At 47.3% G+C, this 27,003-nt stretch overlaps 1 protein-coding gene across 1 annotated transcript; it reads right to left on the reverse strand.

The window, feature by feature from the left end:
- Positions 1 to 389: 389 nt before the first annotated feature.
- LOC144676333 (putative RNA-binding protein EIF1AD) lies at positions 390 to 27,003 on the reverse strand. The gene is made up of 6 exons (XM_078536776.1): positions 26,873 to 27,003; positions 24,503 to 24,633; positions 15,274 to 15,382; positions 14,081 to 14,189; positions 12,765 to 12,806; positions 390 to 861 (listed from the first exon to the last, which is right to left on the reverse strand). Exons 2-6 carry the CDS (start codon positions 24,587 to 24,589, stop codon positions 699 to 701), a joined length of 510 nt encoding a protein of 169 aa, XP_078392902.1. The 5' UTR covers positions 24,590 to 24,633; positions 26,873 to 27,003; the 3' UTR covers positions 390 to 698.

The raw sequence follows: 27,003 nt of genomic DNA on the forward strand, positions 1-27,003 counted from the left end.
TGGCCAGAGTAATATTGGGCATTGTCTTCACATTATCGCAGAACCAACAGGTGAACAGTGTTTCTGACCCTTGGTGTGACCGGTTAGAACAGTGAGGAAGCTATATTTCAACCAGAGTCAGTGAAAAATCCTTAATCATTCAAATATTCCTCTGCTGCAGGGAGGAATAGCCTCACTTCTAATCTCTTGTTCCCTCTATACATGGAGTGGCAATGCAGAATTATGTAAGTAGTTGATACTCCCTTCCCCTCTCACACAAACTTCTGTTCCCTCCTCTTGAAATAAGACACAAACTATTCCACATCTGTCCAATTTTTATTTACATAGGAACAGTATTCCAAACTCCCCTCCCACCCAAGCCTAGCCCCCTCTTCTCCTCTTCCCCCCACCCCCCACAAAAGCAAAGCCGAAAATATGACAAACGATGCAGACAGTCTCTGGGGACTCAGTGCGGTGCTCGTAGCTCAGCCTCAATAGCCACCGCCTTCTCAGGCACAGTGTCGCAGAACGTTTTAAAATGGATGTAGATGAGCGCACACACATGAACCTGCTGCAAGGTGAAGAAAGGTGCAGAAAAGATGTCCTCCCTGTGACTGGGCAGTGACCCTGCTCACAGCCTTCAAACAGAAATAATCAACGTTTCACCAACAAATGTCAGGCAAACACTTGCTGCTGTCCTGGATGAGGAAGTCCAACCTCTAAACTCCCCCCTCCTCCTCCTCCTCCTCCTCTTCATCATCCTCACTTTCTGAATACTCATAATTCCTTCGGTTTGTATTGACAAACAGGTCACTGTCATCTGCAGAATCCTCCTCAGACTCCTCCTCTGATCCCCGATTGCTGCTGTCTGTTTTTGGGTTACTGGAAGGAGAGAATAACTTGCATTATTATTTAATTACACTAATCTAATGAAGTCACCAAGGGGCTTCACAGGAGTGTTATAAAATACCGTGTGACTTTTAGCCACATAAGGAGATATTAGAAACAGGCAACCAAAAGCTTGGTCAAAGAAGTACAGTTTTATAAGCATCTCAAAGGAGACGACACAGGGGTTTAGGGAGGGACTTCCAGAGCTTAGGGCCCATCAGCAGATGAACAATTAAAATTGGAGGTAGATAAGAGGCCAGAAATAGAGGAGCAGAGAGATCTCCGTGGGTTATAGGGGCTAGAGGAAAAGAGATAGGGAGGGTTGTAGGGGCTGTAAGAGGTTAGAGTTAGGGAGGTTTGTAAGAGCAGGAGCATGTTAGGAAGATAATTTTCATGTTATTATTGGCACTTATTGTAAAGTACAGTAATAGAGGGGTGTATGTCCAAGTTATACAGCACAGAAACAGGCCCATCATGTCCATTCTGGCCGCCAAGCACCTATCCTAATCCCATTTTCCAGCCCATAGCCCTGTATGCAATGGCGTTTCAAGTGCTCATCTAAATACTTCTTAAGTGTTGTGAGAGTTCCTTCCTCTACCACTCCCTCTGGGTAATGATAATTTGTAGATCTATGTATGTGCTCAAAATCATTTCTTCTATTAATAAAGGTTTAATTTAGTTTTGTAAGTAACCTATAAGATTCGGTGGCCGCCTTTTACTGAATTCAAAGCCCGCATCTCGAAATAAGTACAAATTACAAATAGTTGTGGCAGCTGCTTCAAGTTTCCCCCTGGCATTTGGACAGCTTGGCGTTCACCATCTGCCGTGCCATAACAAATTGGGGGCTCTTTGCGGGATATATTTGAAATTCCTTGATTGGTTTGGAGTTGGTGAATCTTAAGGTTAGGAGTGCGAGAAGCACTCTGAATTCAAGAGATGGTGTGAGGGATTTTAAGTGGCAAGACTGCAAGACGGCTTCGGCAGTTACTGTGACAAATCTGGCTGGTTTACTAAAGGTAAATAAAGTTTAAGTTACAACTGGGATTACCTGCAGGGTATACGGAAATCAAATATAATGGAACGTGTAGCATTTAACGGATAAAATCGCGAGGAGAGCGGCGTAGATGCGGGATAAAAGCGCGAGGAGAGCGGAGACGCGGGATAAAAGCGCGAGGCGAGCGGGGGAGACACTGGATAAAAGCGCGAGGCGAGCGGGGGAGACACTGGATAAAAGCGCGAGGCAAGCGGCGGAGACACTGGATAAAAGCGCGAGGCAAGCGGCGGAGACACAGGATAAAAGCGCGAGGCAAGCGACAGAGACGCGGGATAAAAGTGCGAGGAGAGAGGCGGAGACGCGGGATAAAAGCGCGAGGCGAGCGGGGGAGACGCGGGATAAAAGCGCGAGGCGAGCGGCGGAGACGCGAGATAAAAGCGCGAGGCGAGCGGCAGAGACGCGGGATAAAAGCGCGAGGCGAGTGGCGGAGACACAGGATAAAAGCGCGAGGAGAGCGGCGGAGACACAGGATAAAAGCGCGAGGAGAGCGGCGGAGACACGGGATAAAAGCGCGAGGAGAGCGGAGACACAGGATAAACGCGCGAGAGCGGAGACACAGGATAAAAGCACGAGGAGAGCGGCGGAGACGCGGGATAAAAGAGCACGAGGAGAGTTCCAGGGAGCAGAGTCGGAGGGCCGAGTTCCAGGGAGGTGAGTATAAAAACCTGACCTCGGGGATTCACGGACCTCGCGTCTTAAAAAAAAACTAAAAGTGGCGTCAGGGTAAATCTGTGATCTGATTGGCTGGTAGAGAATCTACACTGAATTTGAAACAAAAACATTGTTAAACTAATTAAACCAAATAAATTAATCACTTAATTAATAAGTAAAGGGTATCTACACCAGAATCAGGGGATTACTGTTCTTAGAATTTAGCATTTCTAGTAGAAATCTAGCCCTAGGGAATGTATAGTTAATAAGGAGTCAATAAGCAGTTATTAGATTTAAATTAATTTATTAAATAGTTCTAGAAATGGCAGTTGCTGGGGTGAAGTGTTTCACCTGTGGGATGTGGGAAATCTGTGACACTTCAAGTGTCCCGGACAACTACATCTGCAGGAAGTGCACCCAATTGCAGCTCCTCACAGACCCGCATGGATCGGTTGGAGCAGCAGTTGGATGCACTTAGGAGCATTCAGGTGGTGGAAAGCGTCATTGACAGGAGTTTTGGAGACGTGGTCACACCCAAGGTACAGACAGATAGATGGGTGACCGCTAGAAGGGGCAGGCAGTCAGTGCAGAAATCCCCTGTGGCTGACCCCCTCTCTAACAGGTATACCATTTTGGATACTGTTGGGGGGGGGATGGCCTATCAGGGGAAAACAACAGCAGTAGCCAGAGCAGTGGCACCACGGCTGTCTCTGTTGTTCAGCAGAGGAGGTCAAAGCACAGAAGAGCAATTGTCATAGGGGACTCTATGGTCAGGGGCTCAGATAGGCGCTTCTGTGGTCGTGAAAGGGACACCAAGATGGTATGTTGCCTCCCTGGTGCCAGGGTCCAGGATGTCTCTGATCGGGTACGGGACATTCTGAAGGGGGAGGGAGAACAGCCAGAGGTCGTGGTACACATTGGTACTAACGACACAGGCAGGAAGAATGACGAGGTCCTGCAGCGGGTGTTCAGGGAGTTAGGCAGAAAGTTAAAAAACAGGACCTCTAGGGTTGTAATCTCAGGATTACTCCCTGTGCCACATGCCAGTGAGGCTAGAAATAGGAAGATAGTGCAGCTGAACACGTGGCTGAACAGATGGTGTAGGAGGGAGGGTTTCCGATATCTGGATCAGTGGGACCTCTTCCGGGGTAGGTGGGGCCTGTACAAGAAGGACGGGTTGCATCTAAACTGGAGGGGCACCAATATCCTGGCTATGAGGTTTGCTAGTGTCACTCAGGAAGGTTTAAACTAGTATGGCAGGGGGGTGGGAACCAGAGCAATAGGTCAGAAGGTGAAATAAATGACTGGGAACCAGTGAATATGGCCAGTAGGACTAAGAGGAAAGGCAGGCAGTGAGAAATTACTGAACACAGTGGGACTGGGGGTCTGAAATGCATTTGTTTCAATGCGAGAACTATAACAGGCAAGGCAGATGAGCTTAGAGCTTGGATTAGTACTTGGGACTATGATGTTATTGCTATTACAGAGACTTGGTTGAAGGATGGACAGGATTGGCAGATAAACGTTCCAGGATTTAGATGTTTCAGGCAGGATAGAGAGGGATGTAGAAGAGGTGGGGAAGTTGCACTGCTGGTTAAGGGGAATATCACAGCTGCACGACAGGAGGACACCTCGGTGGGCTCATGCAGCGAGGCAATATGGGTAGAGCTCCGGAATAGGAAGGGTGCAGTCACAATGTTGGGGGTTTACTATAGGCCTCCCAATTGCCGGCGGGTGATTGAGGAACAGTTATGCAGGCAGATTTTGGAAAGATGTAAAAGCAATAGGGTTGTTGTGGTGGGTGATTTTAACTTTCCCTATATTGACTGGGAATCACTTAGTGCTACGGGTTTGGATAGTGCAGAATTTGTAAGGTGCATCCAGGAGGGCTTCCTGAGACAATATGTAGATAGTCCAACTAGGGAAGGGGCAATACTGGACCTGGTATTAGGGAATGAACCCGGCCAGGTGGTCGAAGTTTCAGTAGGGGAGCATTTCGGGAAAAGTGACCATAATTCAATAAGTTTCAAAGTACTGGCGGATAAGGATAACAGGAGTCCTCGGGTTAAGGTGCTTAATTGGGGGAAGGCTAATTATAACAATATTAGGCAGGAACTGAGGAATCTAGACTGGAGGCGGATGTTTGAGAGCAAATCAACAACTGACATGTGGGGGGCTTTCAAACGTCAGTTGATAAGAATTCAGGACCGGCATGTTCCTGCTAGGATGAAGGATAAGCATGGCAAGTTTCAGGAACCTTGGATAACGAAGGATATTGTGAGATTAGTCAAAAAGAAAAGGGAAGCATTTGTAAAGGCTAGAAGGCTGGGAACAGATGAAGCCCGTGGAGAATATAAAGAAAGTAGGAAGAAACTTAAGCAAGGAGTCAGGAGGGCTAAAAGAGGTCATGAAAAGTCACTGGCAACCAGGATTAAGGAAAATCCCAAGGCCTTTTATACATATGTAAAAAGCAAGAGGGTAGCCAGGGAAAGGGTAGGCCCACTCAGGGACAGAGGTGGGAATGTGTGGGGAGCCAGAAGAAATGGGAGAGATACTGAATGAATACTTCTCATCAGTATTCACCAAAGAGAAGGACTTAGCGGTCGATTTGTCTAGGGAAGAGTGTGTAGATAGCCTGGATCATGTTGAGATCAAAAAAGAGGTGTTAGGCGTCTTGAAGAATATTAAGATGGATAAGTCCCCAGGGCCAGATGGGATCTACCCCAGAGTACTGAAGGAGGCAAGAGAGGAGATTGCTGGGGCCTTGATAGAAATCTTTGTACCCTCACTGGCTACGGGTGAGGTCCCAGAGGACTGGAGAATGGCCAATGTTGTTCCATTGTTTAAGAAGGGTAGCAGGGATAATCCAGGAAATTACAGGCCGGTGAGCCTTATGTCAGTGGTAGGGAAATTATTGGAGAAGATTCTGTGACAGGATTTACTACCATTTGGAAGCAAATGGGTGTATTAGTAAGAGGCAGCATGTTTTGTGAAGGGGAGGTCGTGTCTCACTAACTTGATCGAGTTTTTCGAGGAAGTGACAAAGATGATCGACAATGGAAGGGCAGTGGATGTTATATACATGGATTTCAGTAAGGCCTTTGACAAGGTCCCTCATGGCAGACTGGTACAGAAGGTAAAGTCGCACGGGATCAGAGGTGAGCTGGCAAGATGGAAACAGAATTTGCTTGATCATAGAAGACAGAGGGTAGCAGTGGAAGGGTGCTTTTCTGAATGGAGGGCTGTGACTAGTGGAGTTCCGCAGGGATCAGTGCTGGGACCTTTGCTGTTTGTAGTATACATAAATGATTTGGAGGAAAATGTAACTGGGCTAATTAGTAAGTTTGCAGACGACACTAAGGTTGGAGGAGTTGCAGATAGTGAAGAGGATTGTCAAAGGATATAACGGGATTTAGATCGGTTGGAGACTTGGGCGGAGAAATGGCAGATGGAGTTTAATCTGGACAAATGCGAGGCAATGCATTTTGGAAGGTCTAATACAGGCAGGAATTATACAGTAAATGGCAGAACCCTTAAGTGCATCGACAGGCAGAGGGATCTGGGTGTACAGGTCCACAGGTCACTGAAAGTGGCAATGCAGGTGGATAAGGTAGTCAGGAAGGCATATGGCATGCTTGCCCTCATTGGCAGGGGTATTGAGTATAAAAGCTGGGAAGACATGCTGCAGCTGTATAGAACCTTGGTTAGGCCACACTTGGAATACTGCATGCAATTCTGGTCGCCAAATTACCAGAAGGATATGGAGGCGTTGGAGAGGGTGCAGAGGAGGTTTACCAGGATGCTGCCTGGTCTGGAGGTTATTAGCTATGAGGAGAGGTTGGAGAAACTCGGATTGTTCTCACTAGAGCGACGGAGATTGAGGGACGACTTGATAGAAGTTTACAAAATTATGAGTGGCATGGACAGGGTAGATAGTCAGAAGCTTTTTCCCAGGGTGGAAGAGTCAATTACTAGGGGACATAGATTTAAGGTGAGAGGAGAAAACTATAGAGGAGATGTGCGGGGCAAGTTTTTTTACACAGAGGGTAGTGAGTGTCTGGAATTCGCTGCCAGAGGAGGTGGTGGAAGCAGGTACAATAGTGGTGTTTAAGAGGCGGCTTGACAAATACAATGAATAGGATGGGAATAGAGGGATACGGACCCCGGAAGTGCAAAATGTTTTAGTTGATGGGCAATATGATCGGCGCAGGCTTGGAGGGCCGAAGGGCCTGTTCCTGTGCTGTACTTTTCTTTGTTCTTTGTTCTCTTTGTTGTAAAGGTGGAAGTGCTACCTGACATGAGTGAGCCGCAGCTGGAGGTAATGAGACTTCAGTTAGAAACGGAGAACAAGCAAAGGAAATGAAAAAAAAAATGGAACTAGAGGCAGCAGAAAAAGAAAGGACATTTCAAAGGGAGCAAGTAGAAAGGCAGGAGAAAGAAAGAAGCTGGAGCTGGAATTCCGGGCACGGGAGAAGGATAAAGAAAGAGGCGAGGGAAAAAGAGAAGGAACGAGAAAGGGAATACTAACTTAAAAGGCTGGAAGCTAAAAAAAAGAGATCTCAGATTCTGAGGAAAGTTCTGATGATGAAAAAAACCTTTAACCTGAAACCTAGTGGGGAGATGCTAAAATTTGTACAAGCTCTTCCAAAGTTTAAGGAAAGGGAGATGTTGAAGCATTCTTTATTTCATTTGAGAAGATAGTTAAACAGATGAAATGGCCACAGGAAAGAAAACTGGGCATTGTTGTTACGATCCCAGGTTGGTGGGTAGAGCGCATGAGGTTTACGCTTCACTGTCAGAAGAAATATCGGTGAATGATGTGGTAAAAAAAGGCTATTTTGAGTGCATACGAGTTGGTTCCTGAGACGTACTAGCAGAAGTTTAGGAATGAGAGAAAACAGCCTGGGCAAACTTGTATCAAGTTTGGAAGAATAAAACAAAGTAATTTTGACCGGTGGATACGGGCATTAAAGGTAGAGGTGACATACGTAGCTCTTAGAGAGGTCATTCTTCTGGAAGAATTTAAAGATTCGATTCCTTCAGTAGTGAGAACTCGTGGAGGAACAGAGGGTTCAAACGGTAAGACGAGCAGCAGAGGTAAATGAGTTAGTTTATAGAGCTAAACCTTATTCTTGCCACCCTTTTAAATCAGAGAAGGATAGAAAGTAGGAAGGTGGGTAGTCAGGGAAGAGGAGTAGGTGGAAATTCCCAGCAAGTTTTTTTTTCAGAATAAGGAAGGAAGGTGCTGAGGGTAGAAGTGACATTCGAAAATTGAAGTGTTTTCATTGTAATAAAGTTAAGACACACAAAGTGTGTTAGAAATTGCAGGGAAAATCAGTTGGAATTATTGGGGTGCAGAAAAGTTCTGGAAGTATAAGTACTGTGGGTTCTGAGGTTCAGGCACAGGAAAAACTAGCGGTTTGTGTACAGGTAAAACAGGAAGGATCAGTGATCGGTAAAGAAGTGGGAATGCGTTTCACAGTTTACCCAAGAAAATTCTGTGGAGTAGGTTGCAGAAACGTTTAAAGATTTTGTGTGTGAAGGGGAAGTCTTTCCACATGTACAAGGTGGAGTAGGTAAAGATGTTAAAATTTTAAGAGACACAGGGGCTAGTCAATCCTTAATATTGTGGGATAGTGACATTTGTTGTTCAGAGGGAGTGTTGCAGGAACAGGTTATAGTAAGTGGGGTTCATGGAGATGCTAAACCTATTCCACTGTGGAAGGTAAAATTAAAGAGTAAGTGGGAAAACAGGTGAGGTGATTGTTGGAGTAATGGGAAAATTGCCCATTGCAGAGGTTCAATTTATTTTGGGTAATGATATAACTAGATCACAATGTGGGTGATGTCTGTGGTAGTTGAGCAGCCTGTAGAAGTGTTTTCAATAGAAGTGTTACAGAAAGAGCATCCTGGATTGTTTCCAGATTGTGGGATAACAAGCTCACAGGCTCATAGGTTGAAACAAGAACAGGAAGTTCAAAGGCAGAGAGGTGTGAAAATCCAATTAGCTGACAGTGTGTTTGAATAAGGTTGAATGCAGCTGAAGTGTTTAACTCAAGGCAGTTAGCGGAGCTACAGAAAAAGGATTTGCAAATAAGACAGTTATATCAGACAGCTTATTCAGAAACAGAGGCAAAATATATTCCAGAATGTTATTACCTTAAGGGTAATATTTTAATGAGAAAATGGAGGACTTATCATGCTTCAGCAAATGAAAGCCGGAGGGAGGTGCATCAGATTGTAATACCATTTGGATATAGAGATGAGATTCTGAGGACAGCTCTTGAGATTCCAATGGAGGGACATTTAGGAATTAGAAAGACAGACAAAAATACAAAAACATTTTTATTGGGCTGGATTGCATAGGGATGTAGTCAAATTCTGTAGAGCATGTTAGGGAGATATAATAATGTCCATAACGTTATTGGAATTTATTGTAAAATAGAGTCCGTGTCTGTGAGACTTAATTGAATTAAGAGGCAGCGAGTCTGGTGCTTTGATGTAAGAGGAGAAGTTAGGTTTGAAATGTTAATTAGGTAAACTTGGGGAAGTTTTAGAATGTGAACTGTCAAAGGAACATTTGCATTTTTAAACAAACTATAATGGCTTGAATTCAAAGGAAGGGGTGTAATGTATATCAAGCCAGCAGAAGTAGTTTGAAATAGTGTGTTTATTTATTTTTCCCAAGGATTACTGGTAAAACTTAGTGCTATGAGATTAAAAACAAAAAACTGCGGATGCTGGAAATCCAAAACAAAAACAGAAATACCTGGAAAAACTCAGCAGGTCTGGCAGCATCGGCGGAGAGGAGCACAGTTGACGTTTCGAGTCCTCATGACCCTTCAACAGAACTAAGTAGAAATAGGAAAGGGGTGAAATATAAGCTGGTTTAAGGGGGGGGTGGAAGGGTGAGAAGGGGGTTGTTGGGACAAGCAAGCAGTGATAGGAGGAGATAACCAAAAGATGTCACAGACAAAAAAACAAAGAGGTGTTGAAGGTGGTGATATTATCTAAAAGAATGTGCTAATTAAGAGTGGAGAGCAGGACAAGCAAGGTACAGATAGCTCTCGTGGGGGTGGGGTGAAATAAACCATGGGTGGAATATATTTAAAAATAATGGAAATAGGTGGGAAAAGAAAAATCTATATAAATTATTGGAAAAAATGGAAATTATTGGTTATCTCCTCCTATCACTGCTTGCTTGTCCCAACAACCACCCCCACTTCTCCCCCCACCCCCCCCCTTAAACCAGCTTATATTTCACCCCTTTCCTATTTCTACTCAGTTCTGTTGAAGGGTCATGAGGACTCGAAACGTCAACTTTGCTCTTCTCTGCCGATGCTGCCAGACCTGCTGAGTTTTTCCAGGTATTTCTGTTTTTGTGTTAGTGCTATGAGAGATTTTTATTATCAGGAAGGTAAAGTCCAAAGACAGTGAAACAATGGGTATTTGCATTCAAAGGGGAAAATATGTATAAAGGAACGAAGGCTGTGTGTGAGGGAAGGCAGTCTAAGATTCAACAAGTGTGAAACGCCTTCTGCCTGTGTGTACCAAACTGCTGCCTTCAGGGGCTGAAGTTAAGAGAACTCACTTTGAATTCGACTGTTCAGGGTATCGTTTACTTTGCCTGGGTCCTTTAAAATCAATGCGTCTTACTGTTGCCTTAACGAAAGTGTAACTGGGAGTCAGATTAAGCAGGAGGTCTAGAAGTTATCATAGTAGTAATTTGTAGATCAATGTATGTACTTAAAGTCATTTCTTCTATTAATAAATGTTTAATCTAGTTTTGTAAAAACCTATAAGACTTGGTGGTCTTATTACTGAATTCAAGGCACACATCTCGATTTTTATATAAACTGCAAAACAAGTTGTGGCAATTGTTTCAAGTTTCTCTTTGGGATTTGAACAACTCACCGTTTACCTTCGGCTGTGCCATAACAAACATGTCAGGTGTTAGGGAAACCACAAACAGTGATTAAGCCAGCAGCTTTAATTCCCCGTTCCAGCATTTGAAAACTGTATTGACCACCAAACCGGTTTTGGCAGTACCCAATTATGCTAAGCAATTTTAGTTGGCCGTTGACCCAAGCGATTTAGGCATTGGGGCCGTACTGTTACAAGATGACGGCACTGAAATTGAAAAACCGATAGGGTATTTTTCACAGAAGTTGAATGTACAACAGAGAAGAGTTCAACGATCATAAAGGAGGCTTTGGGGTTGGTGTTAGCGCTGCAGCATTTTGAAATTTACATTGCAAACAATTCGTCAGGAACAATGTTTATACAGACCACAGTCCTTTTAAAGTTTCTGGACAAGTTTCAAGACAGAAGTGCAAGGCTATTCAGATGGAGTTTATTACTGCAACCATTTCATCTTTAAATGACACACATGGTGGGCTGTGAAAATCTGATCACAGATGCATTGTCAAGGGTTTGAAGCTTAAAGGGAAAATTGGACACTTAAAACCTGGACACTGGACTGGAATGATACCAAGGATTTGTATATATATTATGATAATGCATGCATCTGGTAATGTAATAGTGTAATAAGTATAGGCAGTAGTAAAAGATGGGTTCAGAAAAATGAAGCAGTCTTTTTAAATTATGACAGTTCATTTTTTTTTTAAAGGAGGAGGGGGATGTCAGGAGGACATAATTTTCATGTTATTGACATTTATTGTAAAGTATATTAAAGTGGGGCCTGTGTGAGTGCGTGTGTGGGACTTAATTGAATTAAAAGCAGCTGGTCTGAAGGCTTTGATGTATAAGATAAGCTAGGTTTGAAATGTGAAGTAGGTAAACATGGAGGAAGTTTTAGAATGTAAGGTCTAAAGGGAACGTTTGCATTTTTAAGTGAAACAGATTAGCTTGAATTCAAAAAGAGCGGGTTATATGTTACACCTAGCCAGGAGAAGTTAAACAGTGTTTATTTTTCCCAAAGATTACTGGTAAAATTGGTACTATTATTATGTTATAATTTTATTATTAGAGAGGTAAAGTCCAAAGGCATAGTGAAACAATGGGAATTTGCATTTAAATGGGAAAATATGTATAAAGGAGTGAAGGCTGTGTGTAAGGGCAGGCATTCTAAGATCTAACACAAACGTGAAAAGCGTCCAGCATCTAAGCCTCAAGCTGCTGTCTACAAGGAACTGAAGCTGAGAAAAACTCACTTTGAATTCGACTGCTCAGGGTATTGTGTGTTACTTTGACTGGGTCATTTAAAAGCTATGTGTCTTTAAAAGCTATTTAAAAGCTATTGCCTTAACGAAGGTGTAACTGGGGTTTAGGTTAATTAGGGGATTTAGAAGTTATCATAGTAGTAATTTGTAGATCTATGTATGTGCTCAAAATCATTTCTTCTATTAATAAAGGTTTAATTTAGTTTGGTAAGAAACCTATAAGACTCGGTGGCTGCCTTATACCGAATTCAAAGACTGCATCTCAAAATAAGTACAATAGTTGTGGCAGCTGCTTCAAGTTTGCCTCTGGGATTTGGGCAGCTTGGCATTTACCATCCGCCTGCCACAACAAGGAGGATATAGAGATAGGGAGGGTTGTAAGGTGGGAGGAGGTGTCAGATAAAAGAGAGGCTGGAGGAGGATACTGAAATAAAAGCGAGGCTCTTACAAGAATGAGAATTTTAAAATCAACACGTCACACTCAACTGAGAGCCAATGTAGGTCAGCGAGAACAGGGGGTGATGTGGGAATGGGACTCGGTGAGGGTTAAGACACAGGCAGCAGAGTTTTGGATAAACTGAGGTTTATGGAGGGTGGAGTGTGGCAGACCAGCTGGGAGTGCATCGGAGTAGTCGAGTCTAGAGGTAACAAACGCATACGAGGGCTTCAGCAGCAGATGAGCTGAGACAGGGCTGAGGACCACTGGAAACGAGTGCTTTCTGTCCACTGAGTACTAAGTCACTGCCGACTGAGTACGGAGTCCCTGCCCAATACACAAAGATCGGGAAAGAGCTGAGCCGAGTGAGGGGGCCGGAGTCATGTTTCACAATGTGACCTCTCCCAGGGAGCTGGATACACAGACAGACACGCACCTGCGTGAAGGAACATAGGCTTTTTACAGACGGTGCCTGTTCTAGGCAGAGAGAGAGAGAGAGAGATAGACAGTGGGCATTGAGTGCCTCACCCTGAAGATGGGCCATGTTGGCACAGTTTGAGACGATGACACTCACCTCACAGTGCTCTCCGTCACTGGGTCTGAGAAGCTGGCAGGCCTTGAGGGGAGGGGGGGGGGACAGGAAGGAATATGCGTCAGAGGCAGGGTCTGCACAGACTAACAATTATCCTCACTGCCGCCCATTTCCTTTCCCTCATTGCCCAGCATCCCCCTTTCATTTGCCCTCCCACTGCCTCACGCGCAGCCATGACTTTAAGCCGGTATGATCCATCCTCTTGTAACCCCCGCCACAGCTACCGCCCGCCACCCCCCCCCAGCCCCCAAAAAGCTAAAAAGGAAAGCTTGCATTTCTATAGCACCTTCTACATCCTCAGGATGTCACAGAGTGTTTCAAAGCCAATGGAGTTTGTTTAAGTGTGGTCACTGTTGTGATGTAGAAAATGCAGCAGCCAATTCATGCACAGCAAGCTCCCACAAACAACAATATGAAAACAACCAGATCATTTTTAATCACCTTGGCTGAGGGATAAACATTGGCCCCAAGACACCGGGGAGAACACGTCTCCTTCCCCCGCAACCCCGCTCCTTCCAATAGTGGCTGTGGGATCTTTCACTTGAGACGCTAGATGGGGCCTTGATTTAACGTCTCATCTGAAAGACAGCGCCAACCCTCCTACAGCGCTGACCCTCCGACGGCGCGCCGCTCCCTCAGCGCTGACCCTCCGACGGCGCGCCGCTCCCTCAGCGCTGACCCTCCGACGGAGCGCCGCTCCCTCAGCGCTGACCCTCCGACGGAGCGCCGCTCCCTCAGCGCCGACCCTCCGACGGAGCGCCGACCCTCCGACGGAGCGCCGCTCCCTCAGCGCCGACCCTCCGACGGAGCGCCGACCCTCCGACGGCGCGCCGCTCCCTCAGCGCTGACCCTCCGACGGCGCGCCGCTCCCTCAGCGCTGACCCTCCGACGGCGCGCCGCTCCCTCAGCGCTGACCCTCCGACGGCGCGCCGCTCCCTCAGCGCTGACCCTCCGACGGCGCGCCGCTCCCTCAGCGCTGACCCTCCGACGGCGCGCCGCTCCCTCAGCGCTGACCCTCCAACGGCACGCCACTCCCTGTAGCAGGGGCCGTACTGAGGGAGTGCTGCACTGTTGGAGGGGCACAAGAGTACTATGCACCGAACCACGGCCGACTTCTGAAAGCCAGGAATCGCAGTGTCCCTTCAATTGGTTGGGGGGTGGGGGGGGAGGGTTATCGTCTGGATCTGGAGACCTGTCTGGGAGAAGCCGCAATTATTACCATCCGGTAACCTTAGTGAAGGGCTGCCAAAACACTGATGTGAATGTACCCTTTCCTCAATCCTCAAATGGTATCTTACCACAGTCCTTCTTTCCTGAGCTGCTTGATGTGCTCCTTGTACAGGATGGAGTTAATTTCTGCCTTCACCTTGTCCCCTTCTTTGATGGGGTCCACGATCAGAAAGTCACCTGAATGGGGGGGAAAAAGCACACGCAGAACATCGGCGGTTTTGTTGGCATTAACTGCTGCTACTGACTGGGAGTCTGGCAGGATGGAATCCTTCTATATTAGAATTACTACAGAGCGGACCAAAAGCCCCACACAAAACTCCCATTAATGTGCCACAATCCATTATAAATCCGACCAAAAAAATAAACTACTTTATTTAAATGCTATATTTCCCCCGGACCTTTAAGGCTTTGTACTGGGAACCCCCCTCACAGCCCAGGTAGCTCAGTCGGATGATAGTCAACACTTAATCCCAAGGACACTGCTGTGAATCTTACCCGAGGTACTAAATTTCTTAAGTATTCTATTCCAAAAATACTTTATTAACTTTGACCGAAAATTATTACGATCAATTCTCCAAAGGCTTGGATCTCATTGGAAGTGGGGAATTTCATTTACTGAAATTTCCCGATTATGTTTCTGCAGCATTCATTGAATCACTGGAGGCATATTTTAGAGGGAACTGTTGAATAGTGATTGATAAAGTGGATATAAGAACTTGCAATTGAGCAAGGACTGCACAGAGTCAAAAAATGGGTAATTTGAACTTTATCGTTAGTCTGTGTCAAGCCAACTTGTTCATTTTAATGCAGCAACTGACACTGAACATGTGCAGGAAGTGCTCCCCCTAACGCTGCAGCATAAACACAGCCTTTAGCCCTCAGTTCGCAGGGAGCAGGAGAGCTTAGGGCTTCATTGCCCCGGCCTCTCCCGAGTTAAATTCCCCTCCCCCAGGTTCTGATATTGACAGCAAGAACACAGAAATTAGCCCGACTGTCCCTAATGTCCCACCCAGAGATCAGCCAGTCGCCCAGATTATGCGCAGTTGTTCTGGCGCACTCTCGCCTTGCTGTCTCAGTTTAAAAGGAGCCTCACCCCAACGACGATGACACCCCTGACCCCCCCTCCCCCACTCCACCCCAAACCCTGCCAGCCAGCTGCGTGCTGCCGGAAGTTGCGGACACTGCGCGACACAATGAGTTAGCGGACTGGCGCGAGGCGGCAGCTATACAATGGACGCCCCGTGTTCAGACACGCCCGTACCCCGCTTGATCCAGATGTTCTTGCGAAATTTGGTGGGCATGCTGGCGAGGAACCGCTCTCCCTGTGCAGTTTCCACTTCGTGAAGGTTGTTTCCTGGCGATCCGACCACCTGCGGGAAACGATGCGACAGAAATCTTGAGAGGGCACACGAGTCTCACCAAACAGATGGCTCCTCCGACAACGCAGCACTCCCACAGTACTTGGCACCAGGGTGCTACAATAACTTGAACAGTGCTGTAAAGAGGGGGGCATGTTGCCGAAGCTTTTCGTCTTGCACTCATCAGGACAAATGCAAGAACGCCAAATTTTAAACAATCATAATAATTTATACACAGGAGAAAGGAGTACTGCTGATTGGCTAGCAAGTTATCTCTGATTGGCTAGCAAGTTATCTCTGATTGGCTAGCAAGTTATCTCTGATTGGCTAGCAAGTTATCTCTGATTGGCCGAGGCGTTGCCATGGAGAAAGCAACAGGGAACTATAGTCTCCCCAAACTTCTCCTATAATATAAATTGTTGTTGTCTGAAATTTGATATTCTTGTGTTTGTCCTGACGAGTGCAAAATAAAAAGTTTGGGCTTTAACAATATTCAAGTTTTGTACTACCAAGTGATTGTTTTTAACCACAAACATTTAGAACTCTTAATGTATCTCTGCTCCATCGCTTAATGCTGACAGTGTTACTAAGGCAGAGGCAGTCCAGTCCTGGAACACATCCAGTCCTGCTCCACCAGGGACAAGAGTGTGGTCCGCACTGACCTGTCATCATCTATCCTGTCCAAGCAACACTGTCTAACCTCCAGAACGTCATGTTGGAGTTGTATAGAACCTTGGTGAGGCCACAGCTGGAGTACTGTGTGCAGTTCTAGTCGCCACATTATAGGAAGGATGTGATTGCACTGGAGAGGGTGCAGAGGAGATTCACCAGGATGTTGCCTGGGATGAAACATTTAAGTTATGAAGAGAGGCTGGACAGATTTGGGTTGTTTTCGTTGGAGCAGAGAAGACTGAGGGGGCGACCTGATCGAGGTGTACAAGATTATGAGGGGCATGGACAGGGTGAATAGGGAGCAGCTGTTCCTTTTAGTTGAACAGTCAGTCACGAGGGGACAGAGTTCAAGGTGAGGGGCAGGAGGTTTAGGGGGGTGTGTGAGGAAAAACCTTTTTACCCAGAGGGCGGTGACGGTCTGGAATGCACTGCCTGGGAGGGTGGTGGAGGCGGGTTGTCTCACTTCCTTTAAAAAGTACCTGGATGAGCACTTGGCACTTCATAACCTTCAAGGCTATGGGCCAAGTGCTGGTAAATGGGATTAGGTAGGTAGGTCAGGTGTTTCTCACGTGTCGGTGCAGACTCGATGGGCCGAAGGGCCTCTTCTGCACTGTGAGATTCTGTGAACGTGCAAGCAGTTCAGAAACCGGATTGAACCAGCACAACTCTGAAGCAAACAGGCAAAAATAAAATCAGCTCTTGAGCACTGCCCACTGACACCTGAAAAGGTGCTTAAAATAAGCGGTCGCTCATTTAAGGCAGAGATGAGGAGAGATGTTTCCACTCAGAGGGTAGTGAGTCTTTGGAGCTCTTCCTCAAAAGGCAGTGGGAGTAGGGTCTCTGAATATTTTTAAGGCAGAGCTGGATAGGCTCTTGATAAATAAGAGGGTGAAAGGTTATCAGAAGTAGGTGAGAATGTGGAGTTGAGGTTACAGTCAGATGAGCCATGATCTTATTGAATAGTGGAGCAGGCTTGAGAGGCTGAGTGGCCTACTCCTGCTCCTAATTCATATGTTTATACGGCGTTCTGCTTTGCTGTGATGACTTTTGCAGCCAAATAGTCTTCTGAAATTCAATGTCGAAGGTCACAGGAGAGCGTCCAGGATCTTTGGGACCCACACCCCAGTGAGGTTCAGTGTGTGTACGACCCATACCCCAGTGAGAGTCAGTGTGTGTGGGACGCGTACCCCAGTGAGAGTCAGTGTGTGTGGGACCCGTACCCCAGTGAGAGTCAGCGTGTGTGGGACGCGTACCCCAGTGAGAGTCAGTGTGTGTGGGACCCGTACCCCAGTGAGAGTCAGTGTGTGTGGGACCCGTACCCCAGTGAGAGTCAGTGTGTGTGGGACCCGTACCCCAGCGAGAGTCAGTGTGTGGGAGCTGTACCCCAGTGAGAGTCGGTGTGTGAGACCCATACTCCAGTGAAAGTCGGTGTGTGGGACCCATACCCCAGTGAGAGTCAGCAAGTGTGGTAGCCGTACCCCAGTGAAAGTCGGTGTGTGTGGCACCTATACCCCAGTGTGTGTGGGACCTTCAGAACCTAAAGAGTTGGTCAATGGTCAGGGACAGGAGGATGTGACTGCGAGTCAGGCAGGTAAGGGGGACCAGCATGTAGTGATGGAGGAGCTTCAGCCCCTGACTTTGTCCAACAGGTATGAGGTGCTTGCTACCTATGTGGATGAGTGGACTGACCATGGCACCATGGTGAAGGGTACCATTCAAGTGTAGGGCGTGAAGAGGAGTGTGGTAGTGATGGGAGACAGTATAGTCAGGGGGACAGATACTATTTTCTGCAGTCAAGGGCGCAAGTCCAGGTGGTTATGTTGCCCACCCAGTGCCAGTGCTCGGCACATCTGCTCTGGGCTGGAGACACTGGCACAGACTGAGAACTGGTTAACGGACAGAAAACAGAGAGTAGGAATAAATGGGTCATTCTCAGGCTGTGACTAGTGGGGTACCGCAACCATCAGTGCTTGGGCCCCAGCTATTCACAATCTATAGCAATGATTTGGATGTGGGGGATTAAACGTAGTATTTCCAAGTTTGCAGATGACACAAAAACTAGGTGGGAGTGAGAGTTGTCAGGAGGGTGCAGAGACACTTCGAGGGGATTTGGAGAGGCTAAGCGGGTGGGCAAAAATTTGGCAGACGGAATACAATGTGGAGAAATGAGAGCTTATCCACTTTGGTAGGAAAAACGGAAACACAGAGTATTTCCTAAATGGTGAGAGGCTGGCAAGCGTTGAACTTCAAAGGGATCTGGATGTCCTTGCTCATGGGTCACTGAAAGCTAACATGCAGTTACAGCAAGCAATTAATACAAGTGGTACATTGGCCTTCATTACAACAGGATTTGAGTATAGGAGTAAAGATGTCTTAGTGCAATTATAAAGATCCTTGGTGAGACCACACTTGGAGTATTGTGTGCCGTTCTCTTTACCTAAGGAAAGATATACTTGCCATAGAGGGAGTGCAACAAAGGTTCACCCAATTAATTCTTGGGACGGAGGGATTGTCCTATGAGGAATGATTAAATAGACTGGACCTTTATTCTCTGGAGTTTCGAAGAATGAGAGATGATCTCATTTAAACGTACAAAATTCCTACAGGGCTCGTCAGGAGGGACGTTTCTCCTGGCTGGGGGATCTAAAACCAGGGGATACAGTCTCAGAATGAGGGGTAGGCCATTTGGGACTGAGATGGAGGAGGAATTTCTTCACTATGAGGGCGGTGAATCTTTGGAATTCTCTGCCCCAGAGGGCTGTGGAGGCTCAGTCATCGAGTATGTTCAAGACCGAGATCGATAGATTTCTACGTAATAAAAACATCGAGGGATATGAGGAAAGCGTAGGAAAATGGTGTTGAAGTACAAGGTCTGCCATGATCTCATTTGTGAGCACGGAGGTTATTTTTTAATATTTTGGGGAATATTGTGTCATTTTGTAAAGAAGGGTGTGTGTGCGCGTGTCTATGATTTAAATAAGCTGGGCAAGAGATTGATAGGAGTCAGATTGTCGGGGGCGGGGGGGGGGTGGTTTTGAAACATGAAAAGGATAGAGGTGTTAAGTTTGAGGCACAAGTAAATAGGTTAGAACTAACATTTGCATTTTTAGATAAGTTGAGAGTTTGTTTGAGTATCAAAAGGGAGTCGGAGGCAACAAGAAACATGTTTGCATCTTGCAGGGGTTCCATAGGTAAATAGTAGTGGGGATATATTTTATTGACCCGAAAGCAAAGACAAGATAGACATAAAAGATTTTAATATTGGGAAGGATTTGAATTTCAAAGAGGTGTGAGAACTGGAGATGAAAGGGGGAAAAAAAACAGTATTTTAGAGTTACTGAGGCGGGCTTAGCTAAAGAAAGCTGGAGCTGAGCTGGGAGCTATTAGCTCTGGGCTGGGAGGAAGGGCAGTTTGAATCAACCATCCAGTCAAGCCAGAAAAGTCTTGGGCTGCAACAAGCAGTTTTATTCTGAAGTGGTTTCCACTGCAGAGTGGAAGAGGGTAGAGGTCATGCGGTAGGCCTTTATTGAAGCTACAGCAGTTTGCCTTGTGTAATGTTACTGGATTTCTTTTATAGTTAACATCAATAAGGGAGTGCTGCCTGGCCGGTGTGTATTAGTGGGTTTGACCAAGTAGAGGTTTTTTTTGAACGACTAACCTTAATTGTGTAACCGTAATCTTATGTGCTTAAGTTTTATTTTATTTTTGTAAATTAAAGTTCCAGAAGTGTTACTGGATCTCTTACTGCCAAGATCAGTACATCATCTTCTTGTTTTCAGAATACAAAAAAAACAAGGTCTGGCCTGTAAGCCAAGTTTCCCTCTGGGATTTGGTTTGTGCAGCAATTAACACTGGCTGTGGTCACAACACACTGGGGAGGCAATGGCATAGTGGTACTGTCGCTAGTAATCCAGACACTCAGGGCAATGCTCTGGGGATCCAGGTTCAAATCCCGCCACGGAAGATGGTGGAATTCAACAGAAATCTGGAATTAAAAATCTATTGTGGGTTCACTAAATCTGGTCTACATGTGACTCCAGACCAAGCAATGTAATGGCTACAAAGTCTCAAAAACGAAATGAAACCGGACGGATCACCCAGCATCGACCAAGGAAATGATAACAGCAAACTCAGCCCTCGTCAACCCTGCAGAGTCCTCCTTACATCTGGGGGCTAGTGGGAGAGCTGCCTCACGACATCCTGTCCCACCAACAGGACAGACTCAGCAGAGGTGGCGGCACAGTCGGAAGGGAGTTGCCCCGGGAGTCCTCCAGAAAGTCTCGTGGCATCAGGTCAAACATGGGCAAGGAAACCTCCAGCTGATTACCACGTACCGCCCTCCCTCAGCTGATGAATCAGTGCTTCTCCATGTTGAACACCACTTGGAGGAAGCACTGAGGGTGGCAAGGGTGCAGAATGTACCCCTGGGTGGGGGACTTCAATGTCCATCACCAAGAGTGGCTCGGTAGCACCACTACTGGCCAAGTCCTAAAGGACATAGCTGTTAGATTGGGTCTGCGGCAGGTGGTAGAGGAACCTCACCAACCTGCCTGCATCTGTCCATGACAGTATTGGTAGGAGTGACCACCGCACAGTCGTTGTGGAGACAATGTCCCAGCTTCACATCGAGGATACCCTTCATCGTATTGCGTTGCCCTACCACCATTCTAAATGGGATAGATTTCAAACAGATCTAGCAACTCAAGACTGGGCAACCATGAGGCGCTGTGGGCCATCTGCAGCAGCAGAATTGTACTCAAACACAATCTGTAACCTCATGGCCCAGCATAGCCCCCACTCTGCCATTACCATCAAGCCAGGGGACCAACCCTGGTTCAATGAAGAGTGCAGGAGGGCATGCCAGGAGCAGCACCAGGCATACCTAAAAATGAGCTGTCAAACTGATGAAGCTACAACACAGGACTACTTGCGTGCCAAACAGCATAAGCAGCAAGTGACAGACAGAGCTAAGCAATCCCACAACCAATGGGTCAGATCTAAGCTCTGCAGTCCTGCCACATCCAGCCGTGAATGGTGGTGGACAATTAAACAACTCACTGGAGGAGGAGGCTCCACAAATATCCCCATCCTCAACGATGGGGGGGAGCCCAGCACATCAGTGCAAAAGGTAAGGCTGAAGCATTTGCTACAATCTTCAGCCAGAAGTGTTGAGTGGATGATCCATCTCAGCCTTCTCCAGAGGTCCCCAACATCACAGATGCCAGTCTTCAGCCAATTCAATTCACTCCACGTGACATCAAGAAATGGATGAAGGCACTGGATACGGCAAAGACTATGGGCCCTGACAATATTCCGCCAATAGTACTGACGGCTTGTGCTCCAGAACTTGCCAAGCTAAGGGGGTCATCAACAGTGCTATTAAGTGGCATTTGCTTAGCAAAAACCTGCTCATTGACACCCTGTTTGGGTTCTGTCAGGCCACTCAGCTCCTAACCTCACTACAGCCTTGGTTCAAACATGGGCAATAGAGCTGACCTCCCAAGGTGAGGTGAGAGTGACTGCCCTTGACATCAAGGCAGCATTTGACCGAGTGTGGCATCAAGGAGCCCGAGCAAAACTGGAGTCAATGGGAATCAGGGGGAAAACTCTCTTCTGGTTGGAGTATTACTGAGCACAAAGGAAGATGGCTGTGGTTGTTGATGGTCAATCATCTCAGCTCCAGGACATCACTGCAGGAGTTCCTCAGAGTAGTGTCCTCAGCCCAACCATCTTCAGCTGCTTCATCAATGACCTTCCTTCCATCATAAGGTCAGAAGTGGGGATGTTCACTGATGATTGCACAATGTTCAGCACCATTCGCAACTCCTCAGATACTGAAGCAGTCCATGTCCAAATGCAGTAAGACCAGGACAATATCCAGGCTTGGGCTGACAAGTGGCAAATAACATTCACACCACACAAGTGGCAATGACCATTTCCAACAAGAGAGAATCTAACCATCGCCCCATGACATTCAATGGCATTACCATCGCTGAATCCCCCCACTAGCAACATCCTGGGGGTGTTACCATTGACCATAAACTAAACTGGACTAGCCAGACAAATACTGTGGCTACAAGAGCAGGTCAGAGGCTAGGAATCCTGCATTAGTAACTCACCTCCTGACTCCCCAAAGCCTTCCAACATCTACAAGGCACAAGTCAGGAATGTGACGGGAATATTCTCCATTTGCCTGCATGAGTGCAGCTCTAACAACACTCAAGAAGCTCGACACCGTCCAGGACAAAGCAGCCCCGCTTGATTGGCACCACATCCACAAACATTCACTCCCTCCACCACTGACACACAGTAGCAGCAGTGTTTACCATCTACAAGGTGCACATCAGGAACTCACCAAGTCTCCTTAGGCAGCACCTTCCAATCCCACAACCACTACCATCTAGAAGGACAAGGGCAGCAGATAGGTGGGAACACCACCACCTGCAAGTTCCCCTATAAGCCACTCACCATCCTGACTTGGAAATATATCGGCCGTTCCTTCACTGTCGCTGGGTCAAAATCCTGGAACTCCCTCCCTAACAACACTGTGGGTGTACCTACACCACAGGGACTGCAGCGGCTCAAGAAGGCAGCTCACCACCACCTTCTCAAGGGGCAATTAGGGATGGGCAGTAAATGCTGGGCCCAGCCAGCGAAGCCCACAGTCCCATGAATGAATAAAAAAATTTTTAAATAGTGGCGTGGGGTCAGAGGGCTGAATGGCCTACTCCTGCTCCTTTTTCTTATGCCCACCCTCTCAGAACCCATCACATTTCTGCCTTCCTTCAGTTCTGGGGCAAGAGTCATGTCGAACTCGAAACATCAACTCTGTTTCTCTCTCCGCAATGCAGATTAAATCAAGCAAGAACAATAGAATGGATCAGATTACAACACGGGTCAACGCGATAAGAATCAAGATGATTAACAGAAACTAAGCTGGCAATGGGACTGAGGGGGAAATACTGAGAGGGAGGAGCCAAGTTTTACCAGGCAGCAAGGCACAGAGTCTTTGTAAGGCACAGATGAGGAAGGGCCCAGTCACTACTTGATGGATATGCTGAATATGCGCATAAAAATGGTGCGAGGGGAGGGGAATTCTGTCAGGTGACATGCTTTGATTGTGAGCGAGTATAAAAGTCAAGGCACCCCAGAGACCTGTTGCCAGCTTGGATTAAAGTCACTGAAGGTCAAGCTCAGAGTGTGAGGTCCATTGAACAGACCGCCTGCCTGTAAGTTAATAGACATATTCTGCTGCTTACTCACTATGAGCAATGTACTATTCGGTACAAATAAGGTAACAGCCAAAATCTTACAGGCTACACTCACAGAACCGGTACCCCAGTGAGAGTCAGTGTGACTGGGACCAATACTCCAGTTAGAGTCAGTGTGTGTGGGACCCGTACCCCAGTGAGAGTCGGTGTGTGTGGGACCCGTACCCCAGTGAGAGTCAGTGTGTGTGGGACCCGTACCCCAGTGACAGTCAGTGTGTGTGGGACCCGTACCCCAGTGAGAGTCAGTGTGACTGGGACCAATACTCCAGTTAGAGTCAGTGTGTGTGGGACCCGTACCCCAGTGAGAGTCAGTGTGTGTGGGACCCGTACCCCAGTGAGAGTCAGTGTGTGTGGGACCCGTACCCCAGTGAGAGTCAGTGTGTGTGGGACCCGTACCCCAGTGAGTCAGTGTGACTGGGACCAATACTCCAGTTAGAGTCAGTGTGTGTGGGACCCGTACCCCAGTGAGAGTCGGTGTGTGTGGAACCCGTACCCCAGTGAGAGTCAGCGTGTATGGGACCCGTACCCCAGTGAGAGTCGGTGTGTGTGGGACCAATACTCCAGTGAGAGTCAGTGTGTGTGGAACCCGTACACCAGTGAGAGTCAGTGTGACTGGGACCAATACTCCAGTGAGAGTCAGTGTGTGTGGGATCCGTACTCAAGTGAGAGTCAGTGTGTGTGTGGGACCCGTACCCCAGTGAGAGTCAGTGTGTGTGTGTCCCGTACCCCAGTGAGAGTCAGTGTGTGTGGGACCCGTACCCCAGAGAGAGTCAGTGTGTGTGGGACCCGTACCCCAGTGAGAGTCAGTGTGTGTGGGACCCATACCCCAGTGAGAGTCAGTGTGTGTGGGGCCCGTACCCCAGTGAGAGTCAGTGTGTGTGGGACCCGTACCCCAGTGAGAGTCAGTGTGTGTGGGAGCCGTACCCCAGTGAGAGTCAGTGTGCGTGGGACCTGTACCCCAGTGAGAGTCAGTGTGTGTGGGACCCATACCCCAGTGAGAGTCAGTGTGTGTGGGGCCCGTACCCCAGTGAGAGTCAGTGTGTGTGGGACCCGTACCCCAGTGAGAGTCAGTGCGTGTGTGGGACCCGTACCCCAGTGAGAGTCAGTGAGGATGCCAAGGCTGCATCCTGTGCCTAACGTTACCAATGAGTCGGTGATGAGCTGGGCCGGGGCCTGGGTACCTCCTTACCCGCACAATTTGTTGCTTCTCTGAAGGTGGCTCATAATCTCCCAGTACCTCCTTGACCACGTGTTTCCTCTTTGTCGCCTGGGACATCTTGGGCTCTGGACAACACGTTCAGCTAGGAATCCAGTAAAAACCTGCAAGAAGAGACATAGGTGTGAATACAGGTCAGTGCCAGACTCTGGGCCAGGGTAATATCAGCAACTTGCATTTACCTAGTACCCCAGACTAGAGTTGAGAAGGATGAGAGGAGATCTAATTGAGGTATATAAGATGCTAAAGGGGATAGACAAAGTAGACGTGGAGCGGATGTTTCCCCTTGTGGGGCATTCTAGAACGAAAGGCCATAGTTTTAGGCTAAGGGGTGGTAGATTTAAATCAGAGATGAGGAGAAATTACTTTTCTCAAAGGGTCGTGAATCTGTGGAATTCATTACCTCAGAGGGACGCTGAATAAATTTAAGGAGGAGATAGACAGATTTTTAATTAGTAACGGGTTGAAAGGTTATGAGGAGAGGGCGGAAAATTGGAGTTGAGGCCAAAATGAGGTCAGCCATGATCGTAATGAATGGTGGGGCAGGCTCGAGGGGCTGAATTGCCTACTCCTGCTCCTAGTTCTTATGTTCTTGTAAGACCCCCCTCCACCCCATTTAACTATGGCAGAAAAATCAGAGATGCCCCAGAGGCCAGATGCCGAGATCTCCGAAATTTGTGAAGCCAGCGGGGCTGGGTGGGGGGAGGGGGGTGTTACAGAAATAGGGATTGGGTGAAGCAATGGAGGGATTTGAAAACAAGGATGAAAGTTTTTTTTAGACGGAGGAGTTGCCAGACTGGGAGCCAGCATATGTCAGCGAGCACAAACTTTGGGGTGAATTTGCATTACAGGCTGGCAAAGGTTTGGACGATCTCAACGTTAGGGAGATGGGAGGGAAGGGAATAAGTGCAGGTAGTGCCCAGTCACTGGCTAATGATCCTGCACTAACAATCTGTATTTAGCAGTCAGATTATTAGGATTAAAAACTCCTGAAGTCAAGGATTGATTGAACTGAAATGAAAAACAGCAAGTGCTGGAAATAGTCAGCAGGTCCTGGGGGGGTGGGGCAGGAAAGAGAGTTTCAATTCCAGTTTTAATTTCAGGCCATGAATTCTGTCCACCATTTTGATTTTTTTTTAAACCATGTGCCAATCTGAATCTGTTTTTCAAGTTTTTGTTTTGCTTTCAGTCAGAGCCGTTCGTTATTCCATCATTCACACTCACTCTGGACCAATGCTTTGCTTCTTTAGTACACCCGTTATCATTTTTGTTCCATGACATATTTGTCATTTAATCTCTCCCACCCTCTACCCTATCCCAGGCCTTGATGATGTTCTTCCTACCCCCTCTTGACAGTTATAAAAATCCATCATAATTCTGCCTTCCTTTAGCTCTGAAGAAAAGTCATTCAATTTGAAACGTTAACTCAGTTCCTCTCCACAGAAGAGCTGCCAGACCTGCTGGGTATTTCCAGCAGCTGCGGTATTTTGCTTTTACTTCAGTTACTGAACTTGCTTTGAGCGAGATCCAGTAAGTGGATAAAAGTATCAGGCTGGAGGGGTTGCCAGGAAGTTTTGGGGGGGGGGGTGGGGAAGAGGAGAGGAAAGTCTCAGCAATGACTCCTGCGGACCACCCGGCAGTCTGTAGATTTCCCTTCCCTGGAGAGCGGTGGAGGCAGAGTTTTTTAAGATTTGGATATTTTTAAGGCAGAGGTAGATAGATTCTTGACTAACAAGCAAATCAAAGGTTACTGGGGGTAGACAGGAGAGCGCAGTTGAGGTCACAGTCAGATGCACCAAGATCTTATTGAATGTGCAGCAGGCTCGAGAGGCCGAATGGCCTCCTCCTAATTCGTATGTTCACCCGAAATTGGCCTCAGCAGCTCGAGTCATCTAGGGTTCTGATACCCGATTCCTATTCCATTGATAAACTCAGATCATCCCACTCAAACCCCCACCCCAGTGTTTTTCTTTGTGGGATGGGGAGGGGAAGAGAGATCATGAAATTTTAAACCTCCCTTTGTGGGAGTGAGTGCAGCCTGATTTCGCTGCTCAGACGGCCTAATTGTTAAAGATGATGGGACCCAAGACGAGGACCTCGTCTTAATCCCCAGCACCAGAGGAAAAGGCCCCTCTCTATTTCCCCCATCGAGGGCCCGGGGACTGTGGGAACGGTCCAATCAGGAGGGAACAAAGTGATGGGGTGAGGGCTTCCACAGCCGAAGATCTGAGGCAGGGAGCCTGGGTTAAAAACCGGTGGAAGATTTCAGAAGCTCCCCCAGGGGCAGGTGCAAGGGGCCGCCCCAGATTCAGGAGAGCCCGCACACCGGCTACCACCACTCACCTGGCTTCTGCTGCCTCCATGGTCGCTCAGCGGGACATCCGGTCCGACGTCCTTTTTATTCCGCGCGAAGGCTTCCGGTCCGGCCTCGCTTCCATTCCCCCACTTCCGGCCCGTCCACTCCTTTCCTTCCC

The sequence above is a fragment of the Cetorhinus maximus genome, unplaced genomic scaffold (assembly GCF_964194155.1).
Source record: "Cetorhinus maximus unplaced genomic scaffold, sCetMax3.hap1.1 HAP1_SCAFFOLD_1518, whole genome shotgun sequence".
In the NCBI taxonomy this organism is placed as follows: Eukaryota; Metazoa; Chordata; class Chondrichthyes; order Lamniformes; family Cetorhinidae; genus Cetorhinus; species Cetorhinus maximus.

Coding starts and splice junctions, on each gene's coding strand:
- LOC144676333 (XM_078536776.1), bottom strand. CDS start 24,589: ATGTCCCAGGCGACAAAGAGGAAACACGTGGTCAAGGAGGTACTGGGA. Junction 14,190..15,273: donor GAACATCTGGATCAAGCGGG/GTACGGGCGTGT, acceptor CCCCCCATTCAG/GTGACTTTCTGATCGTGGAC. Junction 12,807..14,080: donor CTCAGGAAAGAAGGACTGTG/GTAAGATACCAT, acceptor CCTCCCCTCAAG/GCCTGCCAGCTTCTCAGACC.